This window comes from Nematostella vectensis, chromosome 13, assembly GCF_932526225.1.
Source record: "Nematostella vectensis chromosome 13, jaNemVect1.1, whole genome shotgun sequence".
Lineage (NCBI taxonomy): Eukaryota > Metazoa > Cnidaria > Anthozoa > Actiniaria > Edwardsiidae > Nematostella > Nematostella vectensis.
Genome location: NC_064046.1, coordinates 376,930 through 404,700, shown reverse-complemented (window position 1 = coordinate 404,700; position 27,771 = coordinate 376,930). Strand labels below are relative to the sequence as shown.

At 41.6% G+C, this 27,771-nt stretch overlaps 1 protein-coding gene across 2 annotated transcripts; it reads left to right on the top strand.

The window, feature by feature from the left end:
- Positions 1-174: 174 nt before the first annotated feature.
- LOC5501234 (importin-4) lies at positions 175-27,715 on the top strand. 2 transcript variants are annotated; one of them, XM_032369568.2, is made up of 34 exons: positions 175-329; positions 510-596; positions 969-1,223; positions 1,545-1,592; positions 1,980-2,068; positions 2,407-2,515; positions 3,138-3,239; positions 5,068-5,151; positions 5,433-5,585; positions 14,463-14,516; positions 15,676-15,785; positions 16,134-16,168; positions 16,415-16,488; positions 16,637-16,775; positions 17,403-17,470; positions 17,702-17,747; positions 17,893-17,951; positions 18,073-18,130; positions 18,603-18,682; positions 18,979-19,022; positions 19,152-19,263; positions 19,379-19,479; positions 20,787-20,864; positions 21,018-21,075; positions 21,322-21,427; positions 21,877-22,067; positions 22,704-22,880; positions 23,043-23,096; positions 23,243-23,397; positions 24,084-24,219; positions 24,464-24,568; positions 25,210-25,279; positions 26,384-26,548; positions 27,484-27,715. In XM_032369568.2, the coding sequence occupies exons 1-33, from the start codon at positions 267-269 to the stop codon at positions 26,509-26,511; spliced, it is 3,228 nt and encodes a 1,075-aa protein (XP_032225459.1). In that variant the 5' UTR covers positions 175-266; the 3' UTR covers positions 26,512-26,548; positions 27,484-27,715. The 2 variants fall into 2 exon arrangements, with proteins under 2 accessions (XP_032225459.1, XP_032225458.1); XM_032369567.1 differs by lacking the exon at positions 27,484-27,715 and having other exon boundaries at positions 26,384-27,398.
- Positions 27,716-27,771: the final 56 nt, after the last annotated feature.

Genomic DNA, 27,771 nt, shown 5'->3' with positions numbered 1-27,771 from the left:
TTTTCAATATGGCGTTTAGAAAAGGGAAACAAACGAAAATCAGGTAACAGGTGTTTACGGGGATATCCCTCTCCACTGGGAAAAAGCGAGATTTTTTTTCATCAAATCGTATAACTATTTGCACATGGTATCTAAGCTACCCCCTCCCCCTTTTTTCTTGTGAATTCTCTTGATCCTATAACACCACAGGGTACCCATATAACAGAATCAAACCCACGTGGAGTAAAAAGGCCGAGGAAACCTGGTAACACGAGTTCGGACAAAAAATGGCGGAGCTTGAGTCAATCCTGCTAAAACTTCTGGTCCCTGACAACACCGTCATCCAACAGGTATTATGGACATCCAAGCTCTTTTATAAAACCCTCAAAGGAACTCACGCACGGGCACAAATGTTCTCGCCTTTGTGAAGAAAACATTGGTTTAGATGTCACTTCCATCTCCCTCAACAAGGCGACGACTTATTGATTTACCATTTAGCTTATTATTATTTTTTATGTGTGCTTTTCCAGGCTACGGTGGAGCTCAAAGAAGCATTCAAACACCCGGCCGTGATACCATCTTTGATGAGCATATTGAGTACATCACAAAACCCTCAGGTAGTGTGAGCCAAAGTGGAAATGAATTTCCCTGGGGAGAAGGTTATTTGAATATCGTGACGGAGGGGAGTGGGGGGGGGGGGGGGGGTGTTATACACTACATTACCAGCTTGTTAGTGGACAATCTACCAGCCACTGCAAACAGCAGGAAAAAGCCAAGCAGATTTAAAAAAAAAGCGAATAGTTATTTGAAACAGTTTGCATAACTTCTGATACCTATTATACAGTTTACAGAATGCAAGAATAAAGAGACTTTTCTTTCATTTAGATAGTTGCTCAATAGCTTTTAACTCAGCTTCCTTTGTAAATATCAACAAGTATTACAGCATACTGTAATAATTTTCTTGACCTTGCCTGCCGTTGTCACTTCAGGTGCGCCAATATGCGGCTGTCCTTCTCAGAAGAAGAGTAACAAAGCAATGGACAAAGCTTCCTCCAGAAAACCACCAGATGCTCAAGCAGGGCCTGTTACAAGTGCTGACCCAAGAATCTGTCCCCTTGGTCCGGCACTCAGTTGGACAGGTTGTCAGCATGATTGCAAAACACGAACTCCCTGCCGGCCAATGGCCAGAGTTACTGCTCTTCTTGCAGGAGTACGTACGTAGCCAGGAGGCTGCTAACAGGGAGGTAAGAAGAGGAAAGGAGGGTCATATATGGTTAGTCACTAGTCATGTGGATAGATGTCATACAATAATTAGAGAACACCTGTAAAAACAATTTGAGTTTTTTTTTTCCAAAACATATGTTGTATGTTGTAGTCAAGCGTGGTCAACCATTTTCCTTTCAGGAAATACATTATTATAGAACTTTATCATTATAGAGAGTAAATGTCCATGTTAATTTGTATAGAATTCATAAAATATGCCTACTTGGTCACGTACCTGCCTATCCGCCTACCTACTATGTACCTCTCTAGTTTAAACGTCATCACTTTATGTCCTATTTCAGATGGGGATGTTTGTGCTCAGCTCAGTGACAGAATCTGTTGGAGAACAAGTATGTAGTATTGTAGCCGTCAAAGCCAGATCATTGCTGTATTGTTACCGGTACCCATCGTACTTCTCTGCTGGACAAGAAATGATTAAAGTTGAAAGGCAATTCAAAGTTTTTGTTGAAATTTCTTACAAAGTTGTTGGCTCTTGTTCCATTTCGTTTTGTTAACTTGGTAAAATGTGAAGCACCCATGAGTTTTATTTTTGTGTTGGAGATGCCCTCACAATATCATCGGATCGCGAAGCATGGTCTTTCAGAGATATCTTCCCAGAATTTCTTTGTACTTCAATTGTACATTTATAATTTAAAAATATGGAACTTCAATGTTTGCTCACAGAGACACAAACATGTGTCAGCCTGAGAGTGATGGCACACATCTTTCTTTTACAGCTTCGTCCGCACTTCCCATCACTACTCTCACTTTTCTCTACCACACTCGAAGATCAAGGCAGTCAGGTCGTCCCATTCTATACCATAAAGTATGTAAACAACTGATTATTCCTTCTACACCATACACAGTACCATATAACTTATTTGTGCATTACATTTAATTTTCTGGAGACCAAGTATAACCTTAAAATACAAGATTAAGGCTATTTCCAAGGCTGTTTCCAATTCAAATGTTACTGATAATATTTCTTCTAGGTAGATAATATTGTTCCTAATACTTTCTGGTCAAAATGAGCAGTGTATAATACATATAAAATACATATAAAAACTCAGATGCTTTTCATAATTTTTCAGAAATATTATTTTTAAATTAGTGATTGTTTTTTTTATTAAAGCCTTGAGTATTTTGTTTGACCTTTTCTGTTAGAGCTTTGATGAATCTGATTGAGTATGTGGGGACTGATGAGATTGCTCTGACAAGACCTCTTATTCCTAAAGTGGTTAATGTGATCAATGCACTTTTATTTACAGACGAGGTAAGTGAGGGAGGAAGAGTGAGAGGGGAGAGAGGGAGAGTGGGAGGGGGGGACTTGGGGTGAGAGGGAACAAGAGTGGGAGGGGGGAAGTGAGAGTTGAAGGGAGGGAGTTGGAGTGGGAGGGAAAGGCAAGAGTAGGAGGGAGAGAACAAGAGTGGGAGGGAGGTAGGGGCAAGAGTGGAAGGGAGGGAGGGGCAAGAGTGGAAGTGAGGGAGGGACGGAGGGAGGGACGGAGGGGCAAGATTGGGAGGGAGGGAGGGAACAAGAGTTGAAGGGAGGGCGGGAGAGTGGGAGGGAAAAAGAGTGGAAGGGAGGTAGGGAGAGTGGTTGTTAGGGAGAGAGAGTGGCGAAAGGGAGAGTAAGAGGGAGGGATGGGGTGTAAAGTTGTTAAAAGTCTCTTTCTAGAGACCAAAGGGAGGGAGGGCTGAGTGTTCAAATTACTTTTGATGGGAGGTTGTAGATAAAGATGATAAAGAACTACTGTACACCTTTCCCATATAGGCAAAGTCATTCAAATGTATTTCTTTATTGTAGGCTAAGCGTTGGATATGTATATTGCAAATGTATTTGGGGGGGTTGGTTGAATATTACTGATAGGGTTATTTTTGAATGTTTCTTGCAGGACAGGGCCTGTGAAGCAATGGAAATATTTGATGAACTGATAGAGTCTGAAGTCAGCATAGTCACTCCACACCTTATTCCACTGGTGGAGTTCTCTCTTAAGGTACCTTATTGCACTGGTCAAGTTATCTCTTAAGGTACCTTATTCCACTGGTCAAGTTCTCTCTTAAGGTACCTTATTCCACTGGTGGAGTTCTCTCTTAAGGTACCTTATTCCACTGGTCAAGTTCTCTCTTAAGGTACCTTATTCCACTGGTCAAGTTCTCTCTTAAGATACCTTATTTCACTGGTCAAGTTCTCTCTTAAGGTACCTTATTCCACTGGTCAAGTTCTCTCTTAAGGTACCTTATTCCACTGGTGGAGTTCTCTCTTAAGGTACCTTATTCCACTGGTCAAGTTATCTCTTAAGGTACCTTATTCCACTGGTCAAGTTATCTCTTAAGGTACCTTATTCCACTGGTGGAGTTCTCTCTTAAGGTACCTTATTTCACTGGTCAAGTTCTCTCTTAAGATACCTTATTCCACTGGTCAAGTTCTCTCTTAAGGTACCTTATTCCACTGGTGGAGTTCTCTCTTAAGGTACCTTATTCCACTGGTCAAGTTCTCTCTTAAGATACCTTATTCCACTGGTCAAGTTCTCTCTTGAGGTACCTTATTCCACTGGTGGAGTTCTCTCTTAAGATACCTTATTCCACTGGTCAAGTTCTCTCTTAAGGTACCTTATTCCACTGGTCAAGTTCTCTCTTAAGGTACCTTATTCCACTGGTCAAGTTCTCTCTTAAGGTACCTTATTCCACTGGTCAAGTTCTCTCTTAAGGTACCTTATTCCACTGGTCAAGTTCTCTCTTAAGGTACCTCATTCCACTGGTCAAGTTCTCTCTTAAGGTACCTTATTCCACTGGTCAAGTTCTCTCTTGAGGTACCTTATTCCACTGGTCAAGTTCTCTCTTAAGGTACCTTATTCCACTGGTCAAGTTCTCTCTTAAGATACCTTATTCCACTGGTAAAGTTCTCTCTTAAGATACCTTATTCCACTGGTCAAGTTCTCTCTTAAGGTACCTTATTCCACTGGTCAAGTTCTCTCTTAAGGTACCTTATTCCACTGGTCAAGTTCTCTCTTAAGGTACCTTATTTCACTGGTAAAGTTCTCTCTTAAGGTAACTTATTCCACTGGTCAAGTTCTCTCTTAAGGTACCTTATTTCACTGGTCAAGTTCTCTCTTAAGGTACCTTATTTCACTGGTAAAGTTCTCTCTTAAGGTACCTTATTCCACTGGTCAAGTTCTCTCTTAAGGTACCTTATTCCACTGGTCAAGTTCTCTCTTAAGGTACCTTATTGAACTGGTCAAGTTCTCTCTTAAGGTACCTTATTCCACTGGTCAAGTTCTCTCTTAAGATACCTTATTCCACTGGTAAAGTTCTCTCTTAAGGTACCTTATTGAACTGGTCAAGTTCTCTCTTAAGGTACCTTATTTCACTGGTAAAGTTCTCTCTTAAGGTACCTTATTTCACTGGTAAAGTTCTCTCTTAAGGTACCTTATTTCACTGGTCAAGTTCTCTCTTAAGGTACCTTATTTCACTGGTAAAGTTCTCTCTTAAGGTACCTTATTGCACTGGTCAAGTTCTCTCTTAAGATACCTTATTCCACTGGTCAAGTTCTCTCTTAAGATACCTTATTCCACTGGTCAAGTTCTCTCTTAAGGTACCTTATTTTACTGGTAAAGTTCTCTCTTAAGGTACCTTATTCCACTGGTTGTATCCTCTCTAACTTACAAGAGAACCCAAAGATATCATTTTGACCTTTGAATAAAGTGGGCTTGTTTTTGCCTGTAACTGGTGTTTTGCAGGGAATATGTTGCACCCTATAAAGAATTATTTTTATGTGCCAGTTGTTGTTATTGAGGGATTAATTACTATTTGTTTTATTTCCAGCTTGCAATGAATAACACATACAGTGATAACACTAGAATAAAAGCTCTCCACTTTATTTGCTGGCTTGCACGCATCAAGCCTAAGGTAAAATACACTACAAAAGGAATTTTATATTTTTATTTGGTGGGGATTATCCTTAGAATCCTTAGAAGTCAAGCTGATCAACTCAATGGGTGAAAAAGAGATAGTGTTGATTATATTTATCTGCATTTCATGATGCTGTAAAAATGTCTGTCTTCCAAGGGAATGAAAGAAATGGGTCATTCACCAATTTAAAAAAATTAATACCTTTGTATGAAAAATGCAGAGTTCAACCACATGTTAATAATGTTTTGAAATGCAAACAAATATTTTCTCTCAAAAAGGCATTAATTAAGAACAACTTGTTGGTCCCCACACTTGCTGTGGTTTTTCCCATCATGGCCGCTCCACCATCTGAAGAGGCACTAGACGAAGAAGAGGATGACCAACTTGAGGATGGTGCAGAGGCCAGTAAACCATGTGCTGTCGCATCTCAGGTAGGCCAGTAAACCATGTGCCGTTGCATCTCAGGTAGGCCAGTAAACCATGTGCCGTTGCATCTCAGGTAGGCCAGTAAACCATGCGCCGTTGCATCTCAGGTAGGCCAGTAAACCATGTGCCGTTGCATCTCAGGTAGGCCAGTAAACCATGTGCCGTGGCATCCCCGGTAGGCCAGTAAACCATGTGCCGTCGCATCTCAGGTAGGCCAGTAAACCATGTGCCGTCGCATCTCAGGTAGGCCAGTAAACCATGTGCCGTCACATCTCAGGTAGGCCAGTAAACCATGTGCTGTTGCATCTCAAGTAGGCCAGTAAACCATGTGCCGTCGCATCCCAGGTAGGCCAGTAAACCATGTGCCGTCGCACCTCAGGTAGGCAAGTATACCATGTGCCGTCGCATCTCAGGTAGGCCAGTAAACCATGTGCCGTCGCATCTCAGGTAGGCCAGTAAACCATGCGCTGTTGCATCTCAGGTAGGCCAGTAAACCATGTGCCATTGCATCTCAGGTAGGCCAGTAAACAAAGTGTTGTATTTCAGGAATAAAGGCCAGTAAACAAAATGTTGTATGCCAACTAGGGGGTACATGTTGTATGTCAGCTAGGGCGTACATGTTGCATGTCAGCTAGGGCCTACATGTTGTATGTCAGCTAGGGCGTACATGTTGTATGTCAACTAGGGCGTACATGTTGTATGTCAGCTAGGACGTACATGTTGTATGTCAGCGAGGGCGTACATGTTGTATGGCAGCTAAGGCGTACATGTTGTATGTCAGCTTGGGCGTACATGTTGTATGTCAGCTAAGGCGTACATGTTGCATGTCAGCTAGGGCCTACATGTTGTATGTCAGCTAGGGCGTACATGTTGTATGTCATCTAAGGCGTACATGTTGTATGTCAACTAGAGCGTACATGTTGTATGTCATCTAAGGCGTACATGTTGTATGTCAGCTAGGGCCTACATGTTGTATGTCAGCTAGGGCCTACATGTTGTATGTCAACTAGAGGGTACATGTTGCATGTCAGGTAGGACGTACATGTTGTATGTCAGCTAGGGCGTACATGTTGTATGTCAGCGAGGGCCTACATGTTGTATGTCAACTAGGGCGTACATGTTGTATGTCAGCGAGGGCCTACATGTTGTATGTCAACTAGAGGGTACATGTTGTATGTCAGCGAGGGCCTACATGTTGTATGTCAACTAGAGGGTACATGTTGTATGTCAGCGAGGGCCTACATGTTGTATGTCAGCTAGGGCGTACATGTTGTATGTCAGCGAGGGCCTACATGTTGTATGTCAGCTAGGGCGTACATGTTGTATGTCAGCGAGGGCCTACATGTTGTATGTCAACTAGAGGGTACATGTTGCATGTCATCTAAGGCGTACATGTTGTATGTCAACTAGGGCGTACATGTTGTATGTCAGCGAGGGCCTACATGTTGTATGTCAGCTAGGGCGTACATGTTGTATGTCAGCTAGGGCGTACATGTTGTATGTCAGCGAGGGCCTACATGTTGTATGTCAACTAGAGGGTACATGTTGCATGTCAGGTAGGACGTACATGTTGTATGTCAACTAGGGCGTACATGTTGTATGTCAGCTAGGGCGTACATGTTGTATGTCAGCTAGGGCCTACATGTTGTATGTCAGCTAGGGCGTACATGTTGTATGTCAGCTAAGGCGTACATGTTGTATGTCAACTAGGGTGTACATGTTGTATGTCAGCTAGGGCGTACATGTTGTATGTCAGCTAGGGCCTACATGTTGTATGTCAGCTTGGGCGTACATGTTGTATGTCAACTAGAGGGTACATGTTGTATGTCAGCTTGGGCGTACATGTTGCATGTCAGCTTGGGCGTACATGTTGCATGTCAGCTAGGGCGTACATGTTGTATGTCAGCTAAGGCGTACATGTTGTATGTCAACTAGAGGGTACATGTTGCATGTCAGGTAGGACGTACATGTTGTATGTCAACTAGGGCGTACATGTTGCATGTCAGCTAGGGCCTACATGTTGTATGTCAGCTAGGGCGTACATGTTGTATGTCAACTAGGGCGTACATGTTGTATGTCAGCTAGGACGTACATGTTGTATGTCAGCGAGGGCGTACATGTTGTATGGCAGCTAGGGCGTACATGTTGTATGTCAGCTTGGGCGTACATGTTGTATGTCAGCTAAGGCGTACATGTTGCATGTCAGCTAGGGCGTACATGTTGTATGTCAGCTAGGGCGTACATGTTGTATGCCAGCTTGGGCGTACATGTTGTATGTCAGCTTGGGCGTACATGTTGTATGTCAGCTTGGGCGTACATGTTGTATGTCAGCTAGGGCGTACATGTTGTATGTCAACTAGAGGGTACATGTTGTATGTCAGCTAGGGCGTACATGTTGTATGTCAGCTAGGGCGTACATGTTGTATGTCAGCTAGGGCGTACATGTTGTATGTCAGCTAGGGCGTACATGTTGTATGTCAGCTAGGGCCTACATGTTGTATGTCAGCTAGGGCGTACATGTTGTATGTCAGCTAGGGCGTACATGTTGTATGTCAGCTAGGGCCTACATGTTGTATGCCAGCTAGGGCCTACATGTTGTATGTCAGCTTGGGCGTACATGTTGTATGTCAACTAGAGGGTACATGTTGCATGTCAGGTAGGACGTACATGTTGCATGTCAGCTTGGGCGTACATGTTGTATGTCAGCTAAGGCGTACATGTTGCATGTCAGGTAGGACGTACATGTTGTATGTCAACTAGGGCGTACATGTTGTATGTCAGCTAAGGCGTACATGTTGTATGTCAGCGAGGGCGTACATGTTGTATGTCAGCTAGGGCGTACATGTTGTATGTCAGCTAGGGCCTACATGTTGTATGCCAGCTAGGGCCTACATGTTGTATGTCAGCTTGGGCGTACATGTTGTATGTCAACTAGAGGGTACATGTTGCATGTCAGGTAGGACGTACATGTTGCATGTCAGCTTGGGCGTACATGTTGTATGTCAGCTAAGGCGTACATGTTGCATGTCAGGTAGGACGTACATGTTGTATGTCAACTAGGGGGTACATGTTGCATGTCAGCTAGGGCGTACATGTTGTATGTCAGCGAGGGCCTACATGTTGTATGTCAGCTAGAGGGTACATGTTGTATGTCAGCTAGGGCGTACATGTTGTATGTCAGGTAGGGCGTACATGTTGTATGTCAACTAGAGCGTACATGTTGTATGTCATCTAAGGCGTACATGTTGTATGTCAGCTAGGGCGTACATGTTGTATGTCAGCGAGGGCCTACATGTTGTATGTCAACTAGAGGGTACATGTTGCATGTCAGGTAGGACGTACATGTTGTATGTCAGCTAGGGCGTACATGTTGTATGTCAGCGAGGGCCTACATGTTGTATGTCAACTAGGGCGTACATGTTGTATGTCAGCGAGGGCCTACATGTTGTATGTCAACTAGAGGGTACATGTTGTATGTCAGCGAGGGCCTACATGTTGTATGTCAACTAGAGGGTACATGTTGTATGTCAGCGAGGGCCTACATGTTGTATGTCAGCTAGGGCGTACATGTTGTATGTCAACGAGGGCCTACATGTTGTATGTCAGCTAGGGCGTACATGTTGTATGTCAGCGAGGGCCTACATGTTGTATGTCAACTAGAGGGTACATGTTGCATGTCATCTAAGGCGTACATGTTGTATGTCAACTAGGGCGTACATGTTGTATGTCAGCGAGGGCCTACATGTTGTATGTCAACTAGAGGGTACATGTTGCATGTCATCTAAGGCGTACATGTTGTATGTCAGCTAGGGCGTACATGTTGTATCTCAGCGAGGGCCTACATGTTGTATGTCAGCTTGGGCGTACATGTTGTATGTCAGCTAGGGCGTACATGCTGTATGTCAGCGAGGGCCTACATGTTGTATGTCAGCGAGGGCCTACATGTTGTATGTCAACTAGAGGGTACATGTTGCATGTCATCTAAGGCGTACATGTTGTATGTCAGCTAGGGCGTACATGTTGTATGTCAGCGAGGGCCTACATGTTGTATGTCAGCTTGGGCGTACATGTTGTATGTCAGCGAGGGCCTACATGTTGCATGTCATCTAAGGCGTACATGTTGTATGTTAGCTAGGGCCTACATGTTGTATGCCAGCTAGGGCCTACATGTTGTATGTCAACTAGGGCGTACATGTTGTATGTCAACTAGGGCGTACATGCTGTATGTCAGCTAGGGCGTACATGTTGTATGTCAGCGAGGGCCTACATGTTGTATGTCAACTAGAGGGTACATGTTGCATGTCAGGTAGGACGTACATGTTGTATGTCAGCTAGGGCGTACATGTTGTATGTCAGCTAGGGCGTACATGTTGTATGTCAGCTAGGGCGTACATGTTGTATGTCAGCGAGGGCCTACATGTTGTATGTCAACTAGAGGGTACATGTTGCATGTCATCTAAGGCGTACATGTTGTATGTCAGCTAGGGCGTACATGCTGTATGTCAGCGAGGGCCTACATGTTGTATGTCAACTAGGGCGTACATGTTGTATGTCAACTAGGGCGTACATGCTGTATGTCAGCTAGGGCGTACATGTTGTATGTCAGCGAGGGCCTACATGTTGTGTGTCAACTAGAGGGTACATGTTGCATGTCAGGTAGGACGTACATGTTGTATGTCAGCTAGGGCGTACATGTTGTATGTCAGCGAGGGCCTACATGTTGTATGTCAACTAGGGCGTACATGTTGTATGTCAGCGAGGGCCTACATGTTGTATGTCAACTAGAGGGTACATGTTGTATGTCAGCGAGGTCCTACATGTTGTATGTCAACTAGAGGGTACATGTTGCATGTCATCTAAGGCGTACATGTTGTATGTCAGCTAGGGCGTACATGTTGTATGTCAGCGAGGGCCTACATGTTGTATGTCAGCTAGGGCGTACATGTTGTATGTCAGCGAGGGCCTACATGTTGTATGTCAACTAGAGGGTACATGTTGCATGTCATCTAAGGCGTACATGTTGTATGTCAGCTAGGGCGTACATGTTGTATGTCAGTGAGGGCCTACATGTTGTATGTCAGCTTGGGCGTACATGTTGTATGTCAGCTAGGGCGTACATGTTGTATGTCAGCTAGGGCGTACATGTTGTATGTCAGCGAGGGCCTACATGTTGTATGTCAACTAGAGGGTACATGTTGCATGTCAGCTAGGGCGTACATGTTGTATGTCAGCTAGGGCGTACATGTTGTATGTCAGCTAGGGCCTACATGTTGTATGTCAACTAGAGGGTACATGTTGCATGTCATCTAAGGCGTACATGTTGTATGTCAGCTAGGGCGTACATGTTGTATGTCAGCGAGGGCCTACATGTTGTATGTCAGCTTGGGCGTACATGTTGTATGTCAGCTAGGGCGTACATGTTGTATGTCAACTAGAGCGTACATGTTGTATGCCAGCTAGGGCCTACATGTTGTATGTCAGGTAGGACATACATGTTGCATGTCAGGTAATACGTACATGTTGTATGTCAGCTAGAGGGTACATGTTGCATGTCAGGTAGGACGTACATGTTGTATGTCATCTAAGGCGTACATGTTGTATGTCAGCGAGGGCCTACATGTTGTATGTCAACTAGGGCGTACATATTGTATGTCAGCTAGGGCGTACATGTTGTATGTCAACTAGAGGGTACATGTTGCATGTCATCTAAGGCGTACATGTTGTATGTCAGCTAGGGCGTACATGTTGTATGTCAGCGAGGGCCTACATGTTGTATGTCAACTAGGGCGTACATGTTGTATGTCAGCGAGGGCGTACATGTTGTATGTCAGCTAGGGCGTACATGTTGTATGTCAGCTTGGGCGTACATGTTGTATGTCAACTAGAGGGTACATGTTGCATGTCAGGTAAGACGTACATGTTGCATGTCAGCTTGGGCGTACATGTTGTATTTCAGCTAGGGCGTACATGTTGTATGTCAACTAGAGGGTACATGTTGTATGTCAGCTAGGGCGTACCTGTTGTATGTCAGCTAGGGCGTACATGTTGTATGTCAGCGAGGGCCTACATGTTGTATGTCAGCTAGGGCCTACATGTTGTATGTCAACTAGAGGGTACATGTTGCATGTCATCTAAGGCGTACATGTTGTATGTCAGCTAGGGCCTACATGTTGTATGTCAGCTAGGGCGTACATGTTGTATGTCAGCGAGGGCCTACATGTTGTATGTCAGCTAGGGCCTACATGTTGTATGTCAACTAGAGGGTACATGTTGCATGTCATCTAAGGCGTACATGTTGTATGTCAGGTAGGACGTACATGTTGCATGTCAGGTAATACGTACATGTTGTATGTCAGCTAGAGCGTACATGTTGTATGCCAGCTAGGGCCTACATGTTGTATGTCAACTAGAGGGTACATGTTGCATGTCATCTAAGGCGTACATGTTGTATGTCAGGTAGGGCCTACATGTTGTATGTCAGCTAGGGCCTACATGTTGTATGTCAGCGAGGGCCTACATGTTGTATGTCAGCTAGAGGGTACATGTTGTATGTCTTCTAAGGCGTACATGTTGTATGTCAGCTAGGGCGTACATGTTGTATGTCAACTAGAAGGGTACATGTTGCATGTCATCTAAGGCGTACATGTTGTATGTCAGCTAGGGCGTACATGTTGTATGCCAGCTAGGGCGTACATGTTGCATGTCAGGTAGGACGTACATGTTGTATGTCAGCTAGAGCGTACATGTTGTATGTCAGCGAGGGCGTACATGTTGTATGTCAGCGAGGGCCTACATGTTGTATGTCAACTAGAGGGTACATGTTGCATGTCATCTAAGGCGTACATGTTGTATGTCAGCTAGGGCGTACATGTTGTATGTCAGCGAGGGCCTACATGTTGTATGTCAGCTTGGGCGTACATGTTGTATGTCAGCTAGGGCGTACATGTTGTATGTCAACTAGAGCGTACATGTTGTATGCCAGCTAGGGCCTACATGTTGTATGTCAGGTAGGACATACATTTTGCATGTCAGGTAATACGTACATGTTGTATGTCAGCTAGAGCGTACATGTTGCATGTCAGGTAGAACGTACATGTTGTATGTCATCTAAGGCGTACATGTTGTATGTCAGCTAAGGCGTACATGTTGTATGTCAACTAGAGGGTACATGTTGCATGTCATCTAAGGCGTACATGTTCTATGTCAGCGAGGGCGTACATGTTGTATGTCAGCTAGAGGGTACATGTTGCATGTCAGGTAGGACGTACATGTTGTATGTCATCTAAGGCGTACATGTTGTATGTCAGCGAGGGCGTACATGTTGTATGTCAACTAGAGGGTACATGTTGCATGTCAGGTAGGACGTACATGTTGTATGTCATCTAAGGCGTACATGTTGTATGTCAGCGAGGGCGTACATGTTGTATGTCAACTAGAGGGTACATGTTGCATGTCATCTAAGGCGTACATGTTGTATGTCAGCTAGGGCGTACATGTTGTATGTCAGCGAGGGCGTACATGTTGTATGTCAACTAGAGGGTACATGTTGCATGTCATCTAAGGCGTACATGGTGCATGTCATCTAAGGCGTACATGTTGTATGTCAGCTAGGGCGTACATGTTGTATGTCAGCGAGGGCCTACATGTTGTATGTCAGCTAGGGCGTACATGTTGTATGTCAGCTAGGGCGTACATGTTGTATGTCAACTAGAGGGTACATGTTGCATGTCATCTAAGGCGTACATGTTGTATGTCAACTAGGGCGTACATGTTGTATGTCAGCTAGGGCGTACATGTTGTATGTCAGCTAGGGCATACATGTTGTATGTCAGCGAGGGCCTACATGTTGTATGTCAACTAGGGCGTACATGTTGTATGTCAGCGAGGGCCTACATGTTGTATGTCAACTAGGGCGTACATGTTGTATGTCAGCGAGGGCCTACATGTTGTATGTCAGCTAGGGCGTACATGTTGTATGTCAGCGAGGGCCTACATGTTGTATGTCAACTAGAGGGTACATGTTGCATGTCATCTAAGGCGTACATGTTGTATGTCAGCTAGGGCGTACATGTTGTATGTCAGCTAGGGCGTACATGTTGTATGTCAACTAGGGCCTACATGTTGTATGTCAACTAGAGGGTACATGTTGTATGTTAGCTAGGGCGTACATGTTGTATGCCAGCTAGGGCCTACATGTTGTATGTCAACTAGAGGGTACATGTTGCATGTCAGGTAGGACGTACATGCTGTATGCCAGCTAGGGCGTACATGTTGTATGTCAGCTTGGGCGTACATGTTGTATGTCAACTAGAGGGTACATGTTGCATGTCAGGTAGGACGTACATGTTGTATGTCAGCTAGGGCGTACATGTTGTATGCCAGCTAGGGCCTACATGTTGTATGTCAGCTTGGGCGTACATGTTGCATGTCAGCTAAGGCGTACATGTTGTATGTCAACTAGGGCGTACATGTTGTATGTCAGCTAGGGCCTACATGTTGTATGTCATCTAAGGCGTACATGTTGTATGTCAGCGAGGGCCTACATGTTGTATGTCAACTAGAGGGTACATGTTGTATGTCAGCTAGGGTGTACATGTTGTATGCCAGCTAGGGCCTACATGTTGTATGTCAGCTTGGGCGTACATGTTGTATGTCAGCTAGGGCGTACATGTTGTATGCCAGCTAGGGCCTACATGTTGTATGTCAGGTAGGGCGTACATGTTGTATGTCAGCTAGGGCGTACATGTTGTATGTCAGGGACCCAAGAAAAAGTAAAAATTGTGGAGCATGTGTAACACTGTGGTATTCCATAAAAAGAATGATGTTTTTAGGGCAAAGTAATATCTGTCTGTAGTGATACATTTGTTGTGGTTGTTTTGCAGGTCCTGGACATTCTCGCTCTACACCTCCCCCCAGAAACACTTATTCACCCCTTGGTGAGTCACACCTCCCCCTTAACCACTTATTTACCCCTTGGTGAGTCACACCTCCCCCTTAACCACTTATTCACCCCTTGGTGAGTCACACCTCCCCCTTAACCACTTATTCACCCCTTGGTGAGTCACACCTCCTCCTTAACCACTTATTCACCCCTTGGTGAGTCACACCTACCCGTAAGACACTTATTCACCCCTTGCTGAGTCACACCTCCCCCTTATCCACTTATTCACCCCTTGGTGAGTCACACCTTCCCGTAAGACACTTATTCACCCCTTTGTGAGTCACACCTTCCCCTTAACCAACCCTTGGTGAGTCACACCTTCCCGTAAGACACTTATTCACCCCTTGTTGAGTCACACCTCCCCCTTAACCACTTATTCACCCCTTGGTGAGTCACACCTTCCCGTAAGACACTTATTCACCCCTTGGTGAGTCACACCTTCCCCTTTACCACTTATCCAACCCTTGTGAGTCACACCTTCCCCTTAACCACTTATTCACCCCTTGTTGAGTCACACCTCCCCCTTAACCACTTATTCACCCCTTGGTGAGTCACACCTTCCCCTTAACCACTTATTCACCCCTTGTTGAGTCACACCTCCCCCTTAACCACTTATTCACCCCTTGGTGAGTCACACCTTCCCCTTAACCACTTATTCACCCCTTGTTGAGTCACACCTCCCCCTTAACCACTTATTCACCCCTTGGTGAGTCACACCTTCCCGTAAGACACTTATTCACCCCTTGGTGAGTCACACCTTCCCCTTAACCACTTATCCAACCCTTGGTGAGTCACACCTTCCCCTTAACCACTTATTCACCCCTTGGTGAGTCACACCTTCCCCTTAACCACTTATTCACCCCTTGGTGAGTCACACCTCCCCCTTAACCACTTATTCACCCCTTGGTGAGTCACACATCCCCCTTAACCACTTATTCACCCCTTGGTGAGTCACACATCCCCCTTAACCACTTATTCACCCCTTGGTGAGTCACACATCCCCCTTAACCACTTATTCACCCCTTGGTGAGTCACACCTCCCCCTTAACCACTTATTCACCCCTTGGTGAGTCACACCTCCCCCTTAACCACTTATCCAACCCTTGGTGAGTCACACATCCCCCTTCTATGTCTATTTTGTGTTTCCTTTTTAGATGCAGTTTATACAGCCAGCTCTGGCTAGTAGAAACCCATATGAAAGAAAGGCAGCATTGATCGCATTAGCCGTGATTGCAGAGGGTTGTGCAGATTTTCTAAGAAACAGGTAGATGGCCGTCAGATTTTCTAAGAAACAGGAAGATGGCTGTCACTTTACCCCAACCCCTTGTTTAAAGAAAAGACAGAAAACTAGTCATTGCTAGAAGTAACGTCTAAATTTCAAATGTATTGAATATTCGTGTCCAGCTGACAGCCCTGTAATTCAGCCTTTAGCTGCAAAAGGGTGTAATAAACCATTGATTGATTGAAAAGTCCAGTCAAACTGTGATTCCCCTAATTGTGTTTTTCCCAATTGATTACAGATAAATAAGATGAACATACTTAAGCTCCTGGTTCCCATTTAGTGTACACTAACTATGTCGCATTTTTTGTACTAACACTTTTTATCATCAAGGTACCTTGATGCAACACTCCAAACTATCTGTACAGGTAAAATGTATTAAATACTCTGTAGAATTAAATCAAAGGCTTGGCTTATCATCCCGTGGCTTGTTTTTGCAAAACACCCTATGTTCTGAAGTTGAGTGGTCTGGTGTCACAGAACCCTGATTGTAGCACACCGGACCTCATGGCAGCCAATCAAAGCATGCAATTTGATGGATACCAGGCCCTGAAAACAATTGCTTTTACTGTCCGAGAAGTGAGATTAAAATGAACATTTGTTCCACTCATCAGGTCTGCAAGACACCAACCATATAGTACAGAATGCAGCTCTGTTTGCTCTAGGACAGTACTCGGAGCACTTACAGGTAATATGAAAGTTTTTCATCCATTTAGACACCAAACATAGCTTATCATATGCAACAAATGTTTTTCTCTAAGTCAGTGTGCTATTCCTACTCTAAGACTGGCTATACTCGCCCTAGGTACGCTATAAGACTGTATTTGCCATTTCAGCCTGAAATCAGTACGTACAGCACACAGATCCTGCCTCTTCTGTTTAGCCACCTCGGCTACAGCACCAGCAATAACAAGGACCAGTCCTCTAGCACCACTAGAACCTACTACGCACTTGAAACCTTCTGTGAAAACCTTGGTGAGAAACCCAGTTCCGTATTCAGCTAATTAGTGAGATGGTAGCAAATTACTACTCACTTTAACATTCTGTAAAAACCTAGGCCAGAAACCCCGTTCCTTCAACTCATTAGTTAGATGTTAGCGAAATTACTGTGCACTTAAAACATTCTGATAAAAACCTCGTTGAGAAACCCTGTTCTTTATTCAACTCAGTAGTGAGTTGTTAGCAAAATTATAGGTTAAAAAATAGGTCTAAAGGTTGGTTTTCACTTGGACGTAAGTGCAGCAGCACACTTAATTTTCCAATTCTCACTGGAACGCAAGCACAAGAAAACACAACTGCTTGATTTTGTTGCGCTTGTGCTTGTGTTTGGCCAATTCTCACTGGTATGGCACTTTTGTTTGCACTAACGCTTGTGTCCTAGTGAGAACCAACCTTAAGGTATTTTTGGCTCCACATGTAGGAAATATATTAGAACAATCTGCTGTCATGATTGTCAGTTTGTCAGCGTCCATGGAGATGATAAAATAAAAATCCCATTTGAGGTTGTACCATTACTACTTCAAGCCTTTTTGCGACCACACACATTTATTACCTTGCCCTGCCTATTATATTTTGTCACTAAACACACCACTTCCTCCTCAGGTCAAGGGATTATTCCTTATTTACCAGCACTAATGGATAAACTCATGAGTGTTCTGTCGTCATCACAAGTAAGTCAAGAAATTATAGCTTACTAGGTGTTTTCCAGCAATTATAGATTTACTAATGAGAGTTCTCTTGTCATCACAAGTAGGTTAAGAAATTATAGCTTACTACGTGTTCACCAGCGCGTATGGATAAACTCATGTGTCATCATCACATGTATGATCCTATCCATATGTCCTTATCCAGCTGGTACAACTTGCATAGTTTTTCTTATAATTATTGATTCCTTTACACAGAATAATCATCTGAAAGAGTTGGCAATAAGCGCGTTGGGGGCAGCAGGTAAAAACTTCTTTAAAAAACATTTTTGTTGTGCCAAGATTGTTTGATTTTGAATTGTTGGATTTTAGAATGACTGCTTATAGCTGCAATGATTGAGTGAACTGTTTGCTTTTTTCTGGTTTCTAACTTTGTCTTGTCTTTTTAGCAAATGCTGCTAAAGAAAACATTATTCCATACTTTAGCAGTATTGTTGAGCTCATTAAGGTAATAGTTGCTAAGTTGCTGGTAAGTCTCTAGGTGTGAATTTTATCTTTAATTTATGCCATGCCTTTCAGACTTTGTTTGATCTTCAACATTGTTTTCTTCTTGTTTTTTGTCTCCTAAGACATATTTAACAAACCCTGGCACGACAGAAGGGAACCTTCTACAGGTTCAAGCTATAGGTAAATGTACATTTTACATCATTTAGACCCATTTACTTGCAGTCACAATTGTGCTGTCAACTAAAAAAATTTGTGTAAAGCTGTGTCACTAAAATGCCAAAGCATCTTTAACACTTTTTGGTAATACTATTGGTTTATGGCATCAAGGGCGGCCTTGTGTAAGCACATAGCATATGGGACCTCTCACCTCTGCTGAAACAGGTTCAATTTCAGGTCGAGACATGGATAGTAACTTGTTTCTTGTCCCTGAATTTGACTTGTTGAATGTATGTAGGCTTACAAAAAGCTTGTGTTTCTCAATGTAAGGATGGGACATTCTTAATACATAGGATAACTGTTAAGCCCTGAGAACATGGTTTATACAGTAAAAGTGCTATTTAAATGCTATTTTCTATTTTTTCTATTTATATCACTGTACCAGATTTGCACATTCTACCTTTAATAAACACTCCATTGTGTTTTGCTTCTGTAGATACTTTAGGTGTTTTAGCAAGGACAGTAGGTCCAGAGACTTTCCTTCCTCTGGCAGATGAGTGCATACATTTAGGCTTGGTGAGTTAAGTCATTTCCAAAAGAAAATGATTTTGAATAAGATTTATTTAATGTTAAAGATCAAATCCCAATTCAAATGATTTTTAAGATGATGTTACTGCATAAAAGTTATTTTCTCTTGTAGTTTGTGTAAATAATTGGTAAAATTTGAAAGCTGTAAAAGTTAAAAGAATGATTTTAATAGCAAAGTATGACAAGAATGAATAATAAACAATTTACTGAAACAGTTTAAAGGTTAAGTTTTGTAAAGATAAGATCCTGCAGGGAACAGCATTAGTTATTTTTGCTTTTTTCAGAAACTTTTGGAAGAAGACAGAGACCCTGACCTGAGGCGATGCACGTAAGTTACATGGTTTTGCAAATCAAGAGTAACATTCAAAGTACATACAATTGGGCCTGTGCATCATGGTTATGGACCTGTACATCAGAGCTAGGGCCCTGTGTTGATGTTTTGTTGTTTTGTTTACAGATTTGGACTCTTTGCATCTGTGTCTACGATTTTGAAAACTGGGATTTCTAAGTTTCTACCAGACATTATGAAGTATATGATAGACTCTCTTCAGTCAACTGAGGGTATAGTGGTGAGCACAAAACCAAAACCGTTTGTTTTGCATTTTCTTGTTGCATGGAATACAAATAGAGATAAGATAAGATAATCTTTGGAAGATTGACATGTGTGAATATTCTTTCCCACAGACTCATTATGCAACCGATGATGATCCATCATTTCTACTCGAAGATGAAGATTTAGATGATCACATAGATGATGATGATGATGATGATGATGACATAACAGGGTTTGTAGGGTTAATTGTAGGCTTTTTCAAGAACCAATCAAAATTATTGTGTTTTTATATAATGCTGTCAGATCATAGATCTGGTACTTATAATAATGATCTTTAGAATGTTAAGGTTCTTGCAATTCCAATCTAATGTACCTTTACCCACATAGATACCCCTTAAATAAGACACACAAAACTGTTCTTTTTAATGAGTTTACCCATGTTATAAGTTCCTTTTATAAACTACCAGAGAGGAACCTGAACATTTTCTGTTAGAAACCTGCGGTGAGTAAACCTTTGAATTTTGCATGTTATTTACAGGAAATTCAAAGGTTTTTCACAGGTTGGTTTTCACAGTTTTTTTTATAGGTTTTAAAGTTCTTAAAACCTTTCACTTATATCAATCTAGCCAAAACAAAGCATAGATAAACTTTCAAATTCTGAAAAGGGGAATTGAATTTGAATGAAATTTGAATTTTCTACAGATCTTTGAAAATTTTCCTGGCTGCGCAAAAGGAGATCGAATCGAGTGAATAATTCCAAGTTTTGGCGGGAAAATCTGAAACAACATATTTTCCTCAAATCTGATAAATGTCAGAGACGGCAATACCACAAAATATTGGTGAATTGTTTTCTGTTGCAATGCTACCCACAATGAGGCGAAGAATAATTTAAAGTCGAGAATTGTATGCGAAAAAAAAATATCGTTTTGTTTTGCTAAATTTTGCAGATTTGTTTTCTGAATTTAAATAATCATTTGACTATCGGGATGAGATATAAAGATGACAGTAAAAGTTGTAACCACACAACGTTCTTCAGCAATAACTAAAAATACATAAAGATGGGAATCTGTTTAGCACACACATATGTTTTCTCATGTAATTTGGTTGACATCTTGATCTACGTCACAAATGACTGAAGATTGACCAAAATACCTCAATATTACAGATTTGAGTTATTAGCGCCAACAAGTGTTTTTTAGGGTCCATATGAAACACATACCATTCGGAAGATGAAAATATAACGAATTGACAAAGTCTATCAACTCTGAAAGATTATATGGACTTTAAATATCAAAGGTTTCTCACTGGAAAATTGCAGGTTCATCTCCAGAAGTGCTTTCTGTCCTTCTGACCTTGACCCTGATCTTATAAAGGAGGTGCCCTTGTTAACCAGTTCATCAGTTTAATCAGTTTTGTTCTTGGTTCTGTCCACTCTTGGGAGATTTAAACCAGTTAAATTAAACCACCTTTTAACTGGTTTAAAAGTTTGTGTGAATGCATTATTAGTTAAACCTGGGCTTTGAATGTATACGTTTGCAGTTACAGCGTGGAAAACTCGTATCTCGAAGAAAAGGAAGACACTTGCAATGCACTTGGGGAGGTAGCGGAGAGTGCTGGGTACGTGGTGAAGGAAACCATTCTCATGAAATGACTTATTGGGTTTAATCAGTTATATCACCAATAGATCTAAAAGGGCAGTTGAAAATAGGTTCCATTGATAAACAATTAGGCATACTTCAGATTTCAATCATAAGTGTTGTATCTTTGCAGTGCTGAATTTTTACCTTACCTCGATGAAGCATCGAAAGAAGTGTTAAAGCTTGTTCAGGTGAGCTTTGTACTCTAAGAAATGGCTGTAGATGGAAAGTAGATCCGTATAATTCCTCAAATAATACAGAAAGCGATAACAAACATAAGATGGAAAGAATGTGAAAGTTTGAAATGTGACATACTGAGGCAGCCTCCTAAGCAGCCATCCTTGGTGTCAGTCTTGAATCACTCCCCATTTAGGAAGTGACTCTAGACTGACACTAAGGACGACTGGTCTGGAGACTGACTGCTTGCGTCTTTGTAGTTTCCTCACACAGGTGTGCGAAAGGGAGCTGTGACAGCAATGGGTCAGTTCTGTTGTGTGCTTCATAAGGCTTTGGAAGAGACAGGAGCAGAAGACAAAATGCCTTGTGAGTGAGTTCTCAAAGGGTGCAAGTGGTTATGTACCTGGTATCAGCAACATGGCATAAAAGTTTGAAATGAGCTCATTCCACATCAAATATGGCAGCAAATTATTTTAAGTAGCTAGTGAGCAATAATAACCAAGATGCTGCAAATTGTTTTTAATTTTAGTAGCTTTGACTCCAGCATTCATAAAAATTGCAAGGATAATCTTCATAATTCAGTAAAAAAAAGGCCAGAATCTTGAAAATGTGCATTTAGGCCCCTCTGCATCAAGTGTTTTAAATAGCGAAAATTCACCTGAAATAACAGCTTTCTTAGTATCTCTCTGCAGTGTGCATGTGTTAGATGTGATGTGTGATGTGTTTTTCCATTATATCTAGTTAAGGGTATGGATTACATTGTTGTTTTTGTTGTTGTTGTTCTTATTATTACTGTATTTTGTCTTTTTCACCAGTAAACCGTCTACTCACAGCCACCGTCGCTATTTACGTCACGGTCATCACCAAGGACAAGGACCGCTCTGTTGTCATGGCAACTCTACAGGCTTTAAATGAGATGCTTAAAGCGATTGGGGTCGTGGTTGTTTCTGGAGAAGGGCATCTTGAGGGGATAATTGCGGCAATCAGGGCCATTTTTATGCAACAGGTGAGTTTCACATTAAAATTGTAAACTCTAAGCCTAATAGCAAATACTTTTTAGTGATAAGAGATAACGTTAGTGATGGTCATGGCAATGCTCATGATGCCAGCGATAATGACAGCCCATATCAATCACCATACTGTTTTGTTATCATTGATGATCTTTACAATGTGAATTGTCCTCTGCCCTAGCTGATAATGCTGGTGATGCATATTTTTATTACAGTATCTCTGCACTCTTTATTGTACTATCCCCAACTTTCTTCTCTGATGACCACATAAGGAGAACACTGTCTTAAAGTGATGGAGGGGTAGCTCATTCTGTCACAATGGGTCTGCAAATGTAATGCCTTGTCAGAATAGGCATCTCTTGCAGCCAAAAGAACACTCATTTATTCCTTGCCCAGCGACTATGCAAGCTGCTGCTTGTTAAAAAAAAACAGCTTTAATGAATTTATTAGTAATTGACTTCCGTTGTTGTGGTTTAAGGATTTGGTTAAGTTATCAGTTATTTATTCATTTATTTTTTATAATTTTTTCAGAGCATCTTTTTCTTATTTCTGTGAATGTAACAAAATACATTGTATCAATGCCAATGAAATAAAAATGAAATTTAAAAGTTTGCTGTCTGTTTCTGTTGCAGACAGGCTGTCAAGAAAATGCAGATGATGAAGATGAAGATGATGATCAGCAAGCTGAGTTTGATGCCATGTTGATAGAATATGCAGGGGATGCATTACCAGCCCTTGCCACAGCCATCGGGGGGCAGAGGTTTGCACCATACTTTGCAGGCTTCCTGCCATTTCTTTTAAAGCGAACGGTAAGCTTATATACTACCAAAATAAGCTGTCTTATCTTAACCATGATAGCATATCACACATCACTTTAGAGTGAACAGTCTATTCCGTTATCTTGGCTATGATTGCACCTGATTCAACATACCTTATATAGCCATTTTAACTTGCTGTTTATTTGATTTCAGAAAAGGTCGGCCTCTACATCTGACAAATCCTTTGCTATTGGCACCATCTCAGAGGTAATGTCTCAATTGGCACCATCTCTGAGGTGTTGTTTTAGAAGTTAAGTTTGTTTGTGTTTTTGAAGCCAGGCTCTGTGCGTGCTAGTGAATCCAAAGTTTTTTTTGGGTGTAATGGCTTTCTTACAAGGTTTTTTTTTTCCTAGGTTGTGCTCGCTTTAGAGGGTGCCACAGTACCTTTTATTCAGCACCTCTACCCAGTCTTCTTTGGTGCTCTGAAAGACTCAGATGACGAGGTCCGCAGTAATGCAACATATGGACTGGGGCTACTTGCCATGAATGGTGGTGATATCATGCTTCCGTATCCACAATTAGAATGGCTAGAATATTGTGATTGAAATCCATTTTCTTTGTTATTGTTATTGTACTACTGTGGTCTCATACTTGGCCCCCTTCTTTGAGGATCTTGGGTAAACAACAAAACTATTGGCAGGAAAAAGCCTTGGTTGCAAAGCTTTTCTAGGGCAAGAGACATCCAAGAGGGGGCTAAGAGATCACTTGACCTTTTGGATGGCAAATTCAAGCTACATGTGCTGGTTTGCCAACCAAAAAGTCACATGATCTCTAAGCGCAAGTCCCCTATTTTCATGTAAGAGAATGTCTCAGCTCTTAAGCTTGTAATCACAAAGAAAACTGCTAACCATTTATGTACCTGAGACCTTTTTGGATGGCAAATTAAAACAAAATGATCAAAGAAACAAAAATCAGAAATGACTGCGCCCCTCTCACCAGAGAATGACGAAGAAATAAAATCTTTCAATGAAACTATAAACCCTTTCTAAAAAAAGAATTCTGGTTTCTTAAGTGTTGAAGTTGCTTTTTGTTGCTGTTATTTTCAGCTTAAAGCCTGAGCGCGCGCTAGTTTGCCACCCAAACAGTCACGTGATTTCTAGCGCAAGTCCGCTATTCTTTCATGACATATTGAGCCTGGTCGAACTACTGGTTAGAAGGCAGGGGATAAGTGTGTTTTACTTAACTATTGTGCAGGCATTACCCCGAGCTGCTAGATGCTCTCTTCTCTCTCATGATGGTTGGGAATCCCAATCCCAGACTTACAGATAACGTCTGTGGTGCTGTTTGCCGCATGATCATGGCCAATAGGTCAGCGATACCCTTAGATAAGGTAACACTGGAAGCAGAGTGCTCTTAGACCTCCAGATAAGTGTGATTAAAATTAACTGTAAGCAGCTTTTGTTAGTAGGGTCTCAAGTTATTTTGTGTGTTTTCTGCTTGAAATTTGAGCTAGACCTGGTAGATGTGATATCATAACCATGTGACATTTACTTTTATCACAAAAAATTATGTGATACAATACTTGCACCGTTATATTTTACTAAATACAGTGCTTGGTTTGTTTTCTTTTTCAGGTTTTTCCAATGCTTGTTCAATGTTTGCCCCTTAAGGAAGACTTTGAGGAAAACTCTACAGTTTACTCATGCGTAATAGAACTGTTTAGTGACCAACATCCACAGGTAACCCATGACATTCCCTGTGCAGTAGAGCAACACACGGGTAACCCATGACAGTCCTTATTAAGAAGCACACAGGTAAACCATGACATTCCCTAAAGTTACCCATGAAAATCCTTATTAAGAAGCACACAGGTAACCAATTACATTCCCTGTGTAGTAGAACAACACACAGGCAACCCATAACAGACTTTATAAAGAAGCACACAGGTAATCCATGACATTCATTATAAAGTTTTACACAGGTAACCCATGACACTCCTCATGAAGTAGCACACTGGTAACCCATGACACTCCTCATGAAGTAGAACACAGGTAACCCATGACACTCCTCATGAAGTAGAACACAGGTAACCCATGACACTCCTCATGAAGTAGAACACAGGTAATCCATGACACTCCTCATGAAGTAGCACACAGGTAACCCATGACACTCCTTATGAAGTAGCACACAGGTAACCCATGACACTCCTTATGAAGTAGCACAAAGGTAACCCATTCCACTCCTTATGAAGTAGCACACAGGTAACCCATTCCACTCCTTATGAAGTAGAACACAGGTAACCCAGGAACATAAACATCTTCAACCCATCATGCTTGTGGAACTTACAGGTCAGATGATTGACAAATTATTTGATTGACAGGTTATGTGTAACCTTGCCCAGTTGTTGGGAGTCTTTGCAAGAGTTCTTCCATCTCCTGACCTACAACAAGGTACTTCCAAACTATTCTTGTCAAATTAGTTTATTTACAGTAGCATGCTCCAGAGAATCAGTGGCTCTTTCTGGCCAGATTTATCCCGGCTGAAGAAAGAAACCTCTGAATCTTCAAGCATGTGAAAGTAGGTTGTTACAATATCTTTCTTAATATTCCGACTTTAACCCTATTAAGACTGGGCTATTTTGAGCCGTCTGTGACTGGGGGGCTAAAAGGGCCTCCTCCGTATATCATGAACTGCTTAGGCTATGACCATCAATGATCACAATGATCACCAGCATGCAAAGAATTGTCACACCATATTTTGGGTGTGGTCAATCAATTATGACATCACAATGATGTCATAAAATGATTTTAAGCTATTATTTCAAATATTGCCTAAATTGTCAGATGTCAGGTTGAAATCATCTTGCATCATTCAGATATGTCTGAATCAACCTCTTTACGGCTTAACAATGCAAAAAGGCCATAAAAATTCATTCATTCATTGTTCATTATCATTTTTTTTAAGAATTTCTGCCACCTTGGGTCCGCCATCTTGGATTCTTATGATTTTTGCAAAAATAAAATCTGGAATTATTACAGAAATAAGTATTTGCATGCATGTATTACTGCTCACAGCAATGATAAATACATAATCTTAGCTTTTAAAGTGTCATCTAGTAAATCTAGGGACATTTTTAACAACAGCTTTGAGACATCAAAATTTACCAACTCCTCCCCCCAAATATCCAAGGTAAAAAAATATAGCACTGTTGGGAAACTTGTCACCTAAACAAACTTATAAAGTCAAAAAAGGCATTTAAATCTGAGAAAAAGGACCAAAATCACTACTTTTTAGTTTTTGGGTTTAGGTGTGAAAAAACGGTTGCTTTGGTAACATAGAGCGTCTCCTCAACATATTTTAGGAAAAGCCTCCTAGCTGCTGTGGTTCAGAAGTTATGGAACTTAAAAAGCCCCCCCCCCTCCCCCAGTCTGAATACTGTTAACTAACCTGTGCTTTTAGAGGTCCATGGGGGACTGGTTAACATCATCAAGACAATATCTTTGTTAATGTTTCCGACTTTAATTAACCCAAAACTGTCATCCCTGTGCTTTTAGAGGTCCGTGTGGGACTGGTTACCATGATAAAGACTGTGAATCAGCAATTCCCAAAAGACTTTGAGGGTGTACTACAATCTCTTCCCATGGAGCATGCCCAAATTCTGCTAGCCGCATCACAGAGCTAGTATTGCAGAATCCTCCTTGCAACTATCGGTACTTCAAGTAAGGTCCCTACCCTAACCCTACATAAAGTACTGGCCCAGAGGTCTTACATGAAGTAGTGACCCTTGCAAAGGTTCAAAGGCAGATATAGACAGCATTGGTGTATTAATGCTGTAAAATTCCCAATGTCCATTTATATGGCATGAGACAGGCTATTCTGTGGGTTATTCAGAGAATTATAGAATTCTGTCGATGGGAGTCAAGTTTGCAGGCTCAGGGGTCTTTTATTGGCTACTATTTATTAGTGGTTGAACCACCAATTTTCCCGTCACAAATGTTCCCTGCACTGTGAAACTTTATTTTGTTAAAATCACATTAAAAAATATTATAATCTAGTTACATGCATTTTAGTGACCAATACTTTTGCGTTTTCCTTTAATGGAATTTTAATGCCCAGTTTTATAGGGTGATCCTTTTAAATGAACTACTTTCACACCACTATAAACCTCATCAATTTTTCATTAAAAAAAGGCTTGAAAAAATTATGAAAGTTTGATGTAATTTTGTTTGATAGTGCTGTTTCTTTTACCACTTTGATCACAAAAATGATAATGACCCAGAAGCATATCAAAGCTGGTTGGTCTTTTAATGCACTACAACATTGAATCAGGGACAAGGCAAAATAATAATAAATAAATAGCTAATGGTGAAGTGCAGACCTTATGTTTTTCGATCAAAAGTCTAGATTTGAAGTCTTGAAAATGGTCTTAACACCAGGAATCCTGAAAACTGACTCTGTCAAAGCCTAGCTTTTGGGCTCAAGTTCCATTATAGGTAGCTTATTGCAGTAAATATTATTGTACGAAAAACAAAAATGTGGAAAATAAAAAAAACTTTGTGAAAAGAAAAATGTAGTTTGGTATTGTGTTTATGTGTATATTTGCGCGTTCTCTGGTCGTATTGAAATGTCTTTTTTTTTTTTTTTTTTTTTTTAGAATCTTGATTTCAATCTTCACAAATTGGAGTCCAGCTATCTGTGGTTTTCTACGCATTGCCTTGAGTGAGCGTGAAGGGAGAGCCTGAGGACCTCTTGAAAAGGGTTTTAGTATAGTTTCCTGCGAATACATTAGCATTAGTCAACACTAACAAGACATTGCCAAATGTATTTGGAGTGTAGCTATCCTAGAGCCCGTGCTCTGGGTAATAATAAAAAAAATTCATGTGGGGGTGCTGTGGTGTAGCAGCCTTGCTCTAAGGCCAGGCTAACTACGCTTCCGGTTTTC